Genomic DNA, 12,908 nt, shown 5'->3' with positions numbered 1-12,908 from the left:
CCCTTACTGAACTTACAGTGTAGGATTGTCAGTGTGTAGAAAACAATGAGGATACAACTAACTAGGAATCAAACTATAAATAATGGAAAAATCTGCAAAATTTTCCTTGTGTGTCCCCCCCCCCCCCCCCATCCCTCCAGTGTATGACATGGGTCATGGTTCTTTTTAAATGCTTAAAAATAATTTGGTGACATAAAATTGAAATATAACTATGACTTTTTTTTTTAATGTTTATTTATTTTTGAGAGAGAGAGAGAGAGACAGGGTATGAGTGGGAGAGGGGCAGAGAGAGAGGGAGACACAGAATCCGAAGCAGGTTCCAGGCTGAGCTGTCAGCACAGAGCCTGACGTGGGGCTCGAACTCACAAACCATGAGATCATGACCTGAGCCAAAGTCGGACTGTCATCCAACTGAGCCACCCAGGCGCCCTGACTATGACTACTATTTATAATATAGGCTGATGTTTCTTGCTTGTTTGAAGTACTCTCAAGTTTAGGATGGTTTTTGAAGTGAACTTTTAAATAGATATCATCATTTCTTAAGCTTTCCTAAATACTGAATATAGTAAACTCAACTGATTTAGATTTTTGCAGAGTTTCCAGTAACTGTATCTTACATACAGTATTCCTTAAAATGTTTCTGATTAAGGAAGGTCTGACACTAATTTTCATGTTTGCTCTTTTAGGAATGTTTTAAAGGAAGTTGGGCAACTCACAAGTTACTGCATAAGAAAGCAAGTAAGTAAAATTACACATCTCTGTGTTAATCGTTTTAGAAGTGGCTTTTTGCAGAAAACTAGAAGTCTTCCAGTTCTGAAAGTGTATATGTGAATGTTCTGAAAGTGTAATCCCTATATGTTCTAGAATTAGCACATATTTAAAATTTTTTTATTCTTTGTGGTGCATAAACATGCAAATAAAATGTGGCTGAGTACTGTCTTTGTTAATCTTGTATGTAACATGAAAACATGAGATGGTTGCTAGGATAGATGGCTTTTTCTTGAGCAGTACCTGAGAATGTCCTAATTTTTTGGCACCCTCTTTCCATTGCTAGAAGTGTTTGCATGTTGTAGGCAGGTGCACATGAGCTGTCTGGGTTCTAAATTTAGCCAGACCTCTTGTTTTTGTTTAGTTGCAATTTGATTGCTATTTCAAAATTTTATTACTTTGTTTTTTGATGTTTTATTACTTGCAGCTAGATACTCAATTTTCCTTTTTAAAGTTACTTTGTGAGACACAACAAAGTGAAACGATTAGCTGCTTCTTAGCTATTGCTGTCAGCCGCATGGATCTATTGCCAACTCACATGCCCTTTCTTGCTTTGGCTTACTTACTCATCCTGTAAATTCATTTCATTAGTGGGCTGGCTTAAGGGCTTAAGACAATTTGTAACAGTTACCTGAAAATTGACAAGGGCTTTCTGGTCTTAAAGCATTGCCATCCTAATGGATGAAGGCTTGGCAGACAGTCTTCATCCATCTTAAGTTTCGTCTTAATGCTCTTGGTATTTTTTATTCATCTAACTGTATATTTTTTAGGAATTTGCTGGTTTAATAAAGTAGATAGATTATTTCATATATGTATGTATATACATATGTATATATATCTTAAAACCTCATTGAGGTCAGTTCAACCACCATTTGAAGGAAAGGGAAATTAAAATTTAAAAAGACTTATTTTCTGTGGTTCTATAAGTGAAGTCTACATTTAATGGAAATGTTAGGTTATTGTGGGAGGAATTGTGGTTAGAAATGAGGAAATACGATTATGAATACATAAGAGTTTAAGAAAGCATAAATGACAGGGTTTGTTACTTCAGATCAAAGTACAGTATAGAGGTTGGTTTAAAAATGCCATTTACTTTTATTTAATATGTAACTTAAGTCACACATTAAGTATTGTATGTCTGATGTGTTAGATATTGTTAGAGCTCTTTTGAGCCAGTTATTAACATTTTATATCCAGGAAGTTAAAGCATAGGGAAGGGAAAGGTTGAGGTGAAACAGTATGTTAGTAAAAAAGCTGAGAATGGGTCTCTACCCCATGCATATGTTAACTTGTTGAAGTGTGTGTGTTTCGTTAATATTGGATTCCTACAGGAAATAAGGGCTATTATGACCTACACTCCAAGAGAATTAAATAGCTCATGTTCCCTAAGTAAAAAGAACATAATTATTACTGCCTTGGACTGAGACCGTTTGCGTTTTACTTATAGCTCTGGTGTTTACACATGGTGCCTTCTTTTAAATGGTGCCCTCCTGGATTTTTTGGAGATGATTTTCTTAGGGGTGAGCACTATTCTTGATCCCTTTGGGCTGTGTTATGCTGTTGGATGGAGACAGCTCTCAGCTGGCCAGCCCTGTATCTTTTACACCCTATTAAATTAACCCTGACTATACCATTGAGGATGACTATTCTGGAGGAGGGAATGGTGTAGGGGAAGGTTAACATCCAGGGTGAAGAGGAATAGCTGGAAAAGGGATCGGGGGAAAAGAATGTTGGACTGGCAAGGAGCCAAGCATATTACAGATCACACCGTGTTCAAAGAAACAATAGTGAGCTAACATAGGAAGCAGTAACTTTTCTTTTCTTCAAAAAATTTTTTTTTCATGTTTATTTTATTTTTGAGGGTGGGGGAGAATGACTGGGGAAGGGGCAGAGAGGGAGACACAGCATCTGAGGCAGGCTCCAAGCTCTGAGCTGTCAGCACAGAGTTCGACGCGAGGCTCAAACTCATAAACTGTGAGATCATGACCTGAGTCCAAGTCAGATGCTTAACCGACTGAGCCACCAGGTGCCCTTCTTTTCTTTTCTTTTTTTTAACTGTAGTGTGTACTGATCTCTAATTAAGGAGGCCTGATTTATATTTATGTTGGTGCAGATATTGGTCTGACATTTGCTGTTAATATTTTTGCCTAGTTTTGGCATCAGAGTAATCCCAGACTCATAAAATGGGAGATGTTCCCTCCTCTTTTCTAGAAGAGATTGTGTAGAACTGGTATTATTGCTTCTGTAAATATTTGGTAGAATTTACCAGTGAAGCCATCTGGACCTGGAGTTGTTTTGATTGCAGAAGCTAATAAGACCTTAGGAAAATTTCAAGTGTCAGTTAAAGAAATGAGTCAATGGAGTATTTATTTTTTATGGGTCCTAGTGAAGACGATCACTTAGATTGCAAAGCCCTTAAAGGGGGTGCCTGGGTGGCTCATTCGGTGAAGCGTCTGACTTCAGCTCAGAATTTATGGGTTCCAGCCCCACGACAGTCTTTGTGCTGACAGCTCAGAGCCTGGAGTCTGCTTCAGATTCTGTCTCCTTCTCTCTCTGCCCCTCCCCCACTTGCTCTCTGTCTCTCAAAATAAACATTAAAAAAGAAAGGCACGTAATGCTGACATGCTGGCTTGGGTACACAGTGTCCAATGTGTATCTCCTGTCAGAATGTATGCAGTAGCATTGGCTTTTAGTCTGACCTATAAAAGTTGTAGCACTTTACATCTTAATAATAATATAGTATGTTTTAGGTTATCATTGTTTTTACTTTATTACTGATACATTCAGTGTGTTTGTCACCTTTGCCTAGAGTAAAAGGTAGGAATGTTTTACAGGTATCTCTTGAATAGCCAGAAATATGATATGAAAACTCTATTTAAAAAACAAAAAACTTTACACTATTTATTCTCTTCCTCTACTCCTCGAAACTAGCAAGCTTGATTTTTGGATTGTAGAGAGAAGGTGTTATGTGATAATTCAGAGAACTACTTCCACCAAGCTTTGTGAGCACGGATTACTTTTTTTTGTTTTGTTTTTGTTTTTTTTGTTTTTTGACTATTAAAGAAGTTTATTTAACAAAAAAGTTCAATATGAAAATGCATGACCTGATTTTTATATTGTAGTAAAACAGGTGCTATGGAGGGGACATGTGAGGGCAGTTGGTTTCTTCTGGTGAACACACCCATTGTTTATACTCGTTCCAAGGTTTCTAACATGATGACACTATTTCCTCGAATTACCACCATTCCAATATTGTTCTGTTCCCACTAGTTGCCGTCTCCACACATTTATCTATCACAAGATTCATAAAAGGATCGAACCCCCGCAGTATTCCTTGGACATGTCTGTCACCATTTAATTTCAATGATAATTTCTTGTCCATAAATTTTTTCAACTTGGGAGGGTGAGCTTTGCCCATCATGCTTGCTTGGCGAGCTCAAAGATGCCTCCAAACGGGATTCGTGGAGTCCTTCATGCTCGAGCATGGATTACTTTTAAGCCTTATCTCCAAAATGCTGAAATTATAGGTTTGTTGTGAGGATTAAATGAACAGATCCATATAAAGTGCTTAGCATATGTACAACGCCTAGTAAATGCTCAGCAATTATTTAATAATCATCTCTGGAAGAACGGAGTCAGGATTGTGATTAGAAAGTCCTGTTCAGGCATATGTAAGACATAGTTCTTTGTTATCAGCTGGCTGGAAGAGACAGCTTGCACAGAACTTTTTAAAGAATGAGGCCTGAGTATGATGTACTTTGGGCCAGACCTTGCACATATCAGGTACTCTTCAACACTCCCTGCAGTGTACCTGGCCCTTTTGCATTATGATGTTTCAAAGACAGCTTTATTTACAGATCTTTATTTACACTGTCCTGTGCTTTCATTCTTTTGACAGAGACCAGTTAGTATGTAATTTTGTTACAAAACGATTCATACTTACTAGGTGTCTGTTAATGTTTGTAGTATTTAAGGCTGAGATCAAATTGATTCATTCATTCATTCTTTCTCTCTCTCTTTCTTTCTTTATTATGAGAGAAAGAGAGAGAGAGGGAGAGAGAGAGAAGCAGGGCTCACCCAGGGCTCGTGGTTTTTGTTTTTTTTTTTTAACCTGAAGCAGGGCTGGAGCTCACCTGAAGCAGGGTTTGTGCTCACCCAGTGTGGGACTTTAACTCACCAACTGTGAGATTGTAACCTGAGCCACCCACGTGTCCTCAAATTGAGGGCCTAAAATGTAAACTAACTTACTTTCGAAGTGTAAATTTCCCTAGGTAAATTCTACATAGAGAAAAGAAATTGCCATATTTCAATCTTTACTTGTTTAGATAGCTCTGAGTTATATTTGTTGGAGGTCTGCTTTTAATTTTCTTTTGACAATAGATTGTGGAAGGGTCTGAATGCAGATCAGCAGGAAGCTTTGAAAGATCTTATGTCCTTCCTTCTCCCTCCTCCTTCCCCAGGATTGTGTCAGACCAGAAAGCCTGCATCTTGATTGCTGTTCTGTCTGGGTTTCAGATGAAAATGATTCTGGAAGTTCATATTTCAGACGAAGCACTTGATGCAGTTCATAGCTGAAGCAGGCATCAATTGGCCTGTATTTTGAACTGTTTTCTGTAATATTTGACCCTAGGGGCAATTAGTGGAGTCCATTTTTATCTTGGGTTGGGAAACAGTTTTCCTGTTGACATTCACATTCACAGTGGCTTTCTTGAACTCCAGAGGGGAGAAAGATCTAAAATTCAGTAGCATGATAGAGCTTTTCTTTTCCTTTGCTATTCTGTTTTTTTTTTTTTTTTTTTTTTTTTTTTTTTTTTTTTTTTTTTTTTAAGGAGAATGAGAGAGTGCAAGCAGGGGAGAGGGGCAGAGGGAGGAAGGGGAAGAGAGAGAGAGAGAGAGAGAGAGAAAGAGAATGTCAAGCAAGCTCCACACTTAGCATACAGTCAGCATAGGGCTTTGATCCCACAGTCCTGGGATTATTACCTGAGCCAAAATCAAGAATCTGACTCTCAACCAACTGAACCACCCAGGCATCGTCCTTTGCTATTCTTATTTTCTAGTCTTATTCTTTTATTTTATTTTATTTGTAATATTATCATTGAATTTTCTTCCAAAGTAATGTGAACAGACTGGCTATATATATATTTTTAAGGTTATTCATTTTTTTATTTCTGGGAGAGCAAGGGAAAGAGAGAGAGAGCGAGAGAGTGCACAAGTGGGGGAGGGGCAGAAAGAGAGGGGGACACAGAATCCAAAGTGGGCTTCAGGCTCTGAGCTGTCAGCACAGAGCCTGATGTGGGACTCTAACCCATGAACCACAAGATCATGACCTGAACCAACATCAGACGCTTAACCAACTGAGCCACCCAGGTGCCCCAAGACTGGCTATATTTTTGCATTCTAGTCTGTTGTGCCTCAATAGTCTTGCAATCCCAAGTTGACGAAGGGCTCTCTGCAGAGGCTACTGGACTGAGAACCAGCATTCCCACGTCTCTGCTCCTGTGAGCCACATCACCTCAGTTTCCTCATCTGTAAATTGATGAGTAAATTAGTCTCAGTTGTCTTTTTGTTGTTAGCTGTAGTCACCATGCTATACTTTACACCCCTAGCACTTACTTACCTTATAGCTGGAAGTCTGTACCTTTGGACCCCCTTACCCATTTCACTGTTCCTTTCTAGCTTAACATTGTGTGAGTCTCATATTTTAGATAGCGTGTGTGTGTGTGGGGGGGGGCAGTTTTATTTTTCTTGTACACTGCAGAAATTATTTGAAGTCTGATTTTTAAAGTCAATGATAACAGTAATCAAGAGAAGATCAGTGTGAGTTGGGAAGTGTATAGGTTGATACTTGGTGTAGGAGGGATTTGAATTCCTGCTGTGTAAAGTCTTAGGTTAGTTTTTCTTTTAATTTTTTTTAATGTTTATTTATTTTTGAGAGAGAGAGAGACAGAGCAGAAGCAGGGGAGGGGCAGAGAGAGAGGGAGACACAGAATCTGAAGCAGGCTCCGGGCTCTGAGTTTTCCGCATGGAGCCTGATGTGGGGCTTGAACTCATGAACTGTGAGATCATGACCTGAGCCAAAGTTGGATGCTTAACCAACTGAGCCATCCAGATGCCCTTAAAGTCTTAGGTTAGTTTTATTTTAGTTGATGGATAAGAGATGCAGTCAGGGTGTGGACATAAGACACCATTGAGGGTCTGTTCCATGTGAAAAGAATTCGTAGGTGCATTTCAGTAAATATAACATTATGTATTAATGACTAAGCTGGTAGGAATGAGTGAGTGTGTGTGTGTGATTCTTAATTTTTCTAATGAGTTTTCAGTAATTTTCTATTGATATTTCCCCCCTCTTATCTTTGACTTTCTCACTACATCCTATTACCCCCCTACTGAAAAAAGGCAAATGATGACTATAAAATTTTCAAAGCATTTTGAAATATTGATCTGAAAGCTGTTCATCAGCTAAGTGGGAATTTTTTTATTTTAAATTTGCTGTGGAATTTTTTAGACTCTGTTGTTTTAGTAAGAGCACAGAATCCATTTATAATATCTGCTCTCAGTTGGGAAGTTTTGCCTAGGTTTAGATTTTACATTTCAATAAATGGTCTTCCTATAAATTGACATTGTAGAGAGAAGACATTTAGCATTTTTTTTGAAAAGGGAGCTCTGGGAGCTATTCCTATTCGATTTCGTGTAAAAACTTAGAATATGTTTAGCTTGGGCCTTTTCTCCCAAGACGTTTGGATCTTTGAAGAGTCCTAGGGTTATGAACATAGCAGGGAAGCAGAAGCTTTGGTGATTTAGATTAGGGTGGAAGTTTGCTAGATTTTTATACCTGGTCTCTGTGGCTTGGTTTCCAAACAAGTGATGGTTAAAGTATGCTGGTGCTCAGTAGCTTGACCACTGAAGCATTTCTTTCTCTTTTTCTCATCCATCCACCTCCCAGAAGATGAAAAGGCCAAGCGAGAAGTGTCTTCCTGGACTCTAGAAGGTGATATTAACACTGATCCGTGGGCAGGCTATCGATATACTGGTAAACTCAGACCACATTATCCACTGGTGAGTAAATAAGGTAATAAAAATTTTGCATTCTTTTAAACCAATTTTAAGAATTTTCAGTTTCCTAGAAGTGGTACATGTGTTTTACATTCTAATTATGAATCACATAATCAGGATGAAATTTGCATTCTAGCTCGTTAGCTTTTATGATATATTATTTGGATTTTAGGATAATTGACAGTCCTGGACAAAGGAGAAAACATCTTAGGTGAACGGATTAAAAATTCTTTAATCTTAAAAAAAGAATGAGGTAGAGTAGATATTTTCTGGCCAGCACAGTGGTAGTATATTTCTATTTTCCAATTTTTTTTTTTTTTTTGCTTTTTTTGTTTTAAAGTGGAATATATTTCCACCTTAATTTACGTATGGCTTTTCTGCCACTCCTACCCCTTCCTATGTTCTTGGCAGGTGGACCTCAAGAATCTTAATAACATAGGAATTAAGTTGAAATCTGTCTGCCATTCTCAAATATTTAAATTCTCTTTATTGATGTTTTTCTTTTTATAAAAGGAATGTACCTTTAATTTTTAAAATTTGGACAAATAACAAAAACATAAGAAAGTCTCTTTAATCCTGCCTTCAGGGATAATGACCAGGAGCATACTGCTATATGTTTACTTCAATACATTTTATTATTGTTTTTGGTTTGTCATTTTGCTTGGGCACCATGTTGTCTGTGTGTCGTCTCAAATCCTTGCTGGATATTTCTTAAATATCCTAAGAAAGGGAGTGGCATTAACATTAGGAAAGTAAAGCTTAGTCTTCATGAAATAGGTACGATATTTAAGATGTCATTTAAAACTTGTTTTCCATTTATATGCTGTGAGTGAACTTATATCTTTAGTGTTTTTCCCCTACTTTTATTTTCTTTGTTATTAAATTTTAATAATGAAAGTTACTTTCAGATTTGAATTGGTTTTAACTAATCTCTCTGATGTTTTTAGATGCCAACAAGGCCAGTGCCAAGTTATATTCAAAGACCAGATTATGCTGATCACCCGTTAGGTAAATTCTGCTGTGCCGATTCTACATTTTTCAATTTGTGGGCTTGGTAATTACTGCAAAGGAAAGGAGTGCTTTTTTGTAGAAATTTTCTATTGCTGGCTTTTCAGTAAATGTAAACATGTTTTTCCAAGACACACTAGAACATTTATGAGAGTTAAAGATTCTTTCCTCCTCTTAGAAATATGCCCAATTCTGAAAACACTGTTGATATAGCTGTTAAAGGCTACATTCAACATAATGTATTTTGTGTTGTTACATCAAATTTTAGATTAAAGATTTGTTTTGATTTTATTTAGTTTTTGTTTTTTTATTTTTTTAAAAATCTTTTTAATGTTTATTTTTGAGAGAGAGAGACAGAGAGACAGAGTGTGAGCAGGGGAGGGGCAGAGAGAGAGGGAGACACAAAATCTGAAGCAGGCTCTAGGCTCTGAACTGTCAGGACAGAGCCCAACATGGGTCTTGAACCCATGAGCCATGAGATTATGACCTGAGCCGAAGTCAGATGCTCAATTGACTGAGCCACCCGGGTGCCCCAAAAACTTGTTTTGATTTTAATGTGTCCTCTACTTTAATTATGTAGTGTCTATTTAGATAAAAAATAGATTGTGGGGGCCTCGAATGAATGCCTAACTAAAGACTCTGGGCTGTAGCAGTAATAGAAATAGTGGTGATGACGATGATGATGATTCTATAACTGATACGTATTTTTTCATGACTGTATGTCAGGCATTGTGCTAAGCTGTTTACATGTGTTCCTTCCTCCCGTTACTACCCTGACCACCCCTGAGGTGGGTTCCGTGGTCTTCTCTGGTTTATAGATACCAATAGTGAGATGCCTGGGGAAGATAGGTAATATGTAGCACAAATTGCTCCCTGCCAGTTAGAGGAGGAGTTTTTTTATAATGACTTGTAGGTGCTCTTTTTTTTTTTTTTTTAAGTTTATTTATTTATTTATTTTGGGTGGTGAGGGGCAAATTTCCTTTTCATGTTGAGAATATCTCTTTAAAATATCTGACTTGGACCCTCCTAAGTTATGGGGTACTCTTGTGTGAAACAGTGAGACTTGACTATTATTATGTCATTGGGAAGATCATTATGCTAATAAATACTACATTTTTACCTTCATTTTGGCTTTCTTATTGATTTTCTTTTCCAGGAATGTCTGAATCTGAACAGGCTCTTAAAGGTACTTCTCAAATTAAATTACTCTCATCTGAAGACATAGAAGGGATGCGACTTGTATGTAGGGTAAGAGTTATTTTTTCCCCATGAGATAAGATAGATGGAAATGGGCTTGAAGTTTCTAGATATGAAGTCAGTGATTTGCTGATTTACAAAGGTAGCAAATGTCCCATTGTAAGACTATGGCTAGTCATACTTTTCATTAAACTATTGTTAGCATATAATTTTATGCAACGGTTCTTTTCTACTTAGCCTTTTTGAAAAGTACTATGGCAAGTTGGCAGTGCATTTTTTGATCCTTGTATTTTTTTTTTAATTGAACCGAGTTTTCATATTTTGTCATTTTATTTTTACGAGTCATCGTAACATAGGGCAAATTTGAGGTTTTATATAAAGCTAAATAAAAGCCTCTATTGTGAAACTCAGTGGCCCACCCTTATCTGTGGTTTTGCTTTCCACGGTTTCAGTTACCTGTAGTCAGCCACGGTCTGTACCCAGGTGATCTTCTTTCTGACATATTGTCAGAAGGTCAGTAGTAGCCTAATGCCACATTACAGAGCCTACACCATTCATTTCACTTCATCTCCTCATGTAGGCATTTTATCTCACATCACAAGAAGGGTGAGGACAGTACAGTAAGATATTTTCAGAGAGAGAGATCACAATCACAGAACTTTTATGAGAGTATATGTTGTTATAATTGTTCTGTTTTATTATTACTGTTGTCAATTTCTTACTCTCCTTAATTTATAAATTAAATTTTATCATCGGTTTATATGTATAGGAAAAACAGTATGTATCGGTTTCGGAACTGTCTGTGGTTTCAGGCATCCAGGAGGTCTTGGAGCATATCCCCTGCAGATAACAGGAGACTGCTGTACCTAGGAAGTATAGAAATGTGAGAAGACTTAACTTCCATCGATTGATTATTGTTTAGATTCCTTAGGATACGCATTTTCACATGGAACTCAGTCATGCTTACTTATTAAGCTGGTTAGCCTGATTTTATTTACATATTTTTACACACATATTTATTGATGGACATTAGAAATACAAATAGCTTTAAAATGAAAATTCAAGATTATAGTATTCAGGGTGAAATTCGTTTTACAGATTTCTCACAAAATCTGAGATAGTACAAAGGGTACAGATTTCTGTTTCTATTTCATTTCTTCTTGAATGTATTAAATGTTTCTCTTTTACAGCTTGCTAGGGAAGTATTGGACATTGCTGCTGGCATGATTAAACCTGGTGTAACTACTGAAGAAATAGATCATGCTGTACACTTAGTAAGAACTTGACTTTTATGCTTTGAAAATGTTTTTCACCTTATTAGATGCTTTAGGCTTCTAAAAAATAAGAAATTCTGAAAGTTCTAATGGCTAATTTGAAAGCAAAATTTTACTTTCTTTCAATATAGAAAATATTGAACAGGGGTACCTTGGTGGCTCAGTCGGTTGAGCGTCCGACTTTGGCTCAGGTCATGATCTCGCGGTTTGTGAGTTGGAGCCCCGTGTCGGGCTCTGTGCTGACAGCCTGGAGCCTGGAGCCTGCTTTGGATTCTATGTCTCCTCCTCTCTCCCCCTCCCCCACTTGTGCTCTGTCTCTATCAAAAATAAATGTACAAAAAAAAATTAAAAATCTTTTAAAAGAAAATATTGAATAGTCATTATTACCATTTGTAAAGGCAGTAAAGAGGTAAATGTTTGTACTAAATATGATACAGGGGTAGATTGCCTATCCTTCATGGAGAGACCTTAAAACCCTGGCATACATGAGTGCACGTGTTATATGAATATCTTGTTCATAAGACAAGAGCAAAACTAGTTAATAAATTATATGGTAAACTAATTAAACCTGCTCTGGTAATCAAACGCAAATCATGAAGACCTATTGAATTAGTTAAGTATTTTAAAGACGTTTATTTCCACAGTCTCTGTGGAGACGAAGCTGGTACTCTGTAAAAATTTTTTTAAATGTTTATTTTTGAGAAGAGAGAGCGCGGATTGGAAGGGGCGGGGGGGGGGGAGGGGGGGCGGACAGAGGATCCAAAGTGGGCTCTGTGCTGATAGCAGACAGCCTGATGTAGGACTCGAACTCACTCACGGACTAGGAGATCATGACGTGAGCCAAAAACCAAGAGTCAGACGATTAACCAACTGAGACACTCAGGCACCCCAAGCTGGTACTCTTTTTGCATGGTTGTGCTACTGTAAATTGGACGACCTTTTTGAAACGGAATTTGACAAGGTTTCTTGAGCAGTAAAAAACTTTTATAAAATTTTTTATTCAAAATTTATAAATTCTGATTTTGGGGAGTTCTTCCCTGTGTTATAAAATATGTAGTATGCAGTAGTAGCATATTGCACGCTTGCTATAGGCCAGGTGCTTTTTCACTAACTCATTTAATGTCTGCAACAACTCCATGAGCTAGATACCACTGTCCTCTCTGTTGTATAGATAGGGAAACTGAAGCAGAGGTTAACTGTCCAATGTTACACAACTTGTAAATGATGGAGTTGACATTTTTAGTCAAAACAATTTGCTATGTGCTCTAAACTATTTATACTGGCTGTGAGAAGCATGTCATCAAATAAGGGAAAAGTGACAGGCATATAGTTACTGGTTGTAATATTTTTTATAATTGAGGAAACTTCATTTAAATTTCTAATAGTAGTGGAATTGCCAGTAAAATTATGGTATATTTCACAAATCATATTCAAGTATTTATTGGTCTGAAGACTGTGTGGTAGTATGGAAACAGAAATTATATATGTTGTAACTCCCACTGTGTAAAAACATCCAAGTAAAATAAGACTTGTTAAGGAAAACCAGACCATTTTCTTAGAGGTTCCCTTGTTGTTCCATGTGAATGTAGTGATTAAAATGTATCAGGA

At 37.2% G+C, this 12,908-nt stretch overlaps 1 protein-coding gene and 1 pseudogene across 1 annotated transcript in view; one reads left to right on the top strand and one right to left on the bottom strand.

Moving 5' to 3' along the window:
• Window positions 1-12,908, top strand: part of METAP1 (methionyl aminopeptidase 1) — a 57,947-nt gene that overhangs the window by 28,851 nt on the left and 16,188 nt on the right. Inside the window, exons 2-6 of the mRNA XM_027061247.2 lie at window positions 687-738; window positions 7,712-7,824; window positions 8,769-8,829; window positions 9,986-10,077; window positions 11,217-11,300. Of these exons, the coding sequence (XP_026917048.1) occupies window positions 687-738; window positions 7,712-7,824; window positions 8,769-8,829; window positions 9,986-10,077; window positions 11,217-11,300 (402 nt within the window). The remainder of the gene's footprint in view (window positions 1-686; window positions 739-7,711; window positions 7,825-8,768; window positions 8,830-9,985; window positions 10,078-11,216; window positions 11,301-12,908) is intronic.
• Window positions 3,801-4,390, bottom strand: LOC106972172 (small nuclear ribonucleoprotein G-like; annotated as a pseudogene).

The sequence above is a fragment of the Acinonyx jubatus genome, chromosome B1 (genome assembly GCF_027475565.1).
Source record: "Acinonyx jubatus isolate Ajub_Pintada_27869175 chromosome B1, VMU_Ajub_asm_v1.0, whole genome shotgun sequence".
NCBI lineage: Eukaryota > Metazoa > Chordata > Mammalia > Carnivora > Felidae > Acinonyx > Acinonyx jubatus.
The sequence above is the reverse complement of the archived record's forward strand: the minus strand, read 5'-3'. Positions and strand labels throughout refer to the sequence as shown.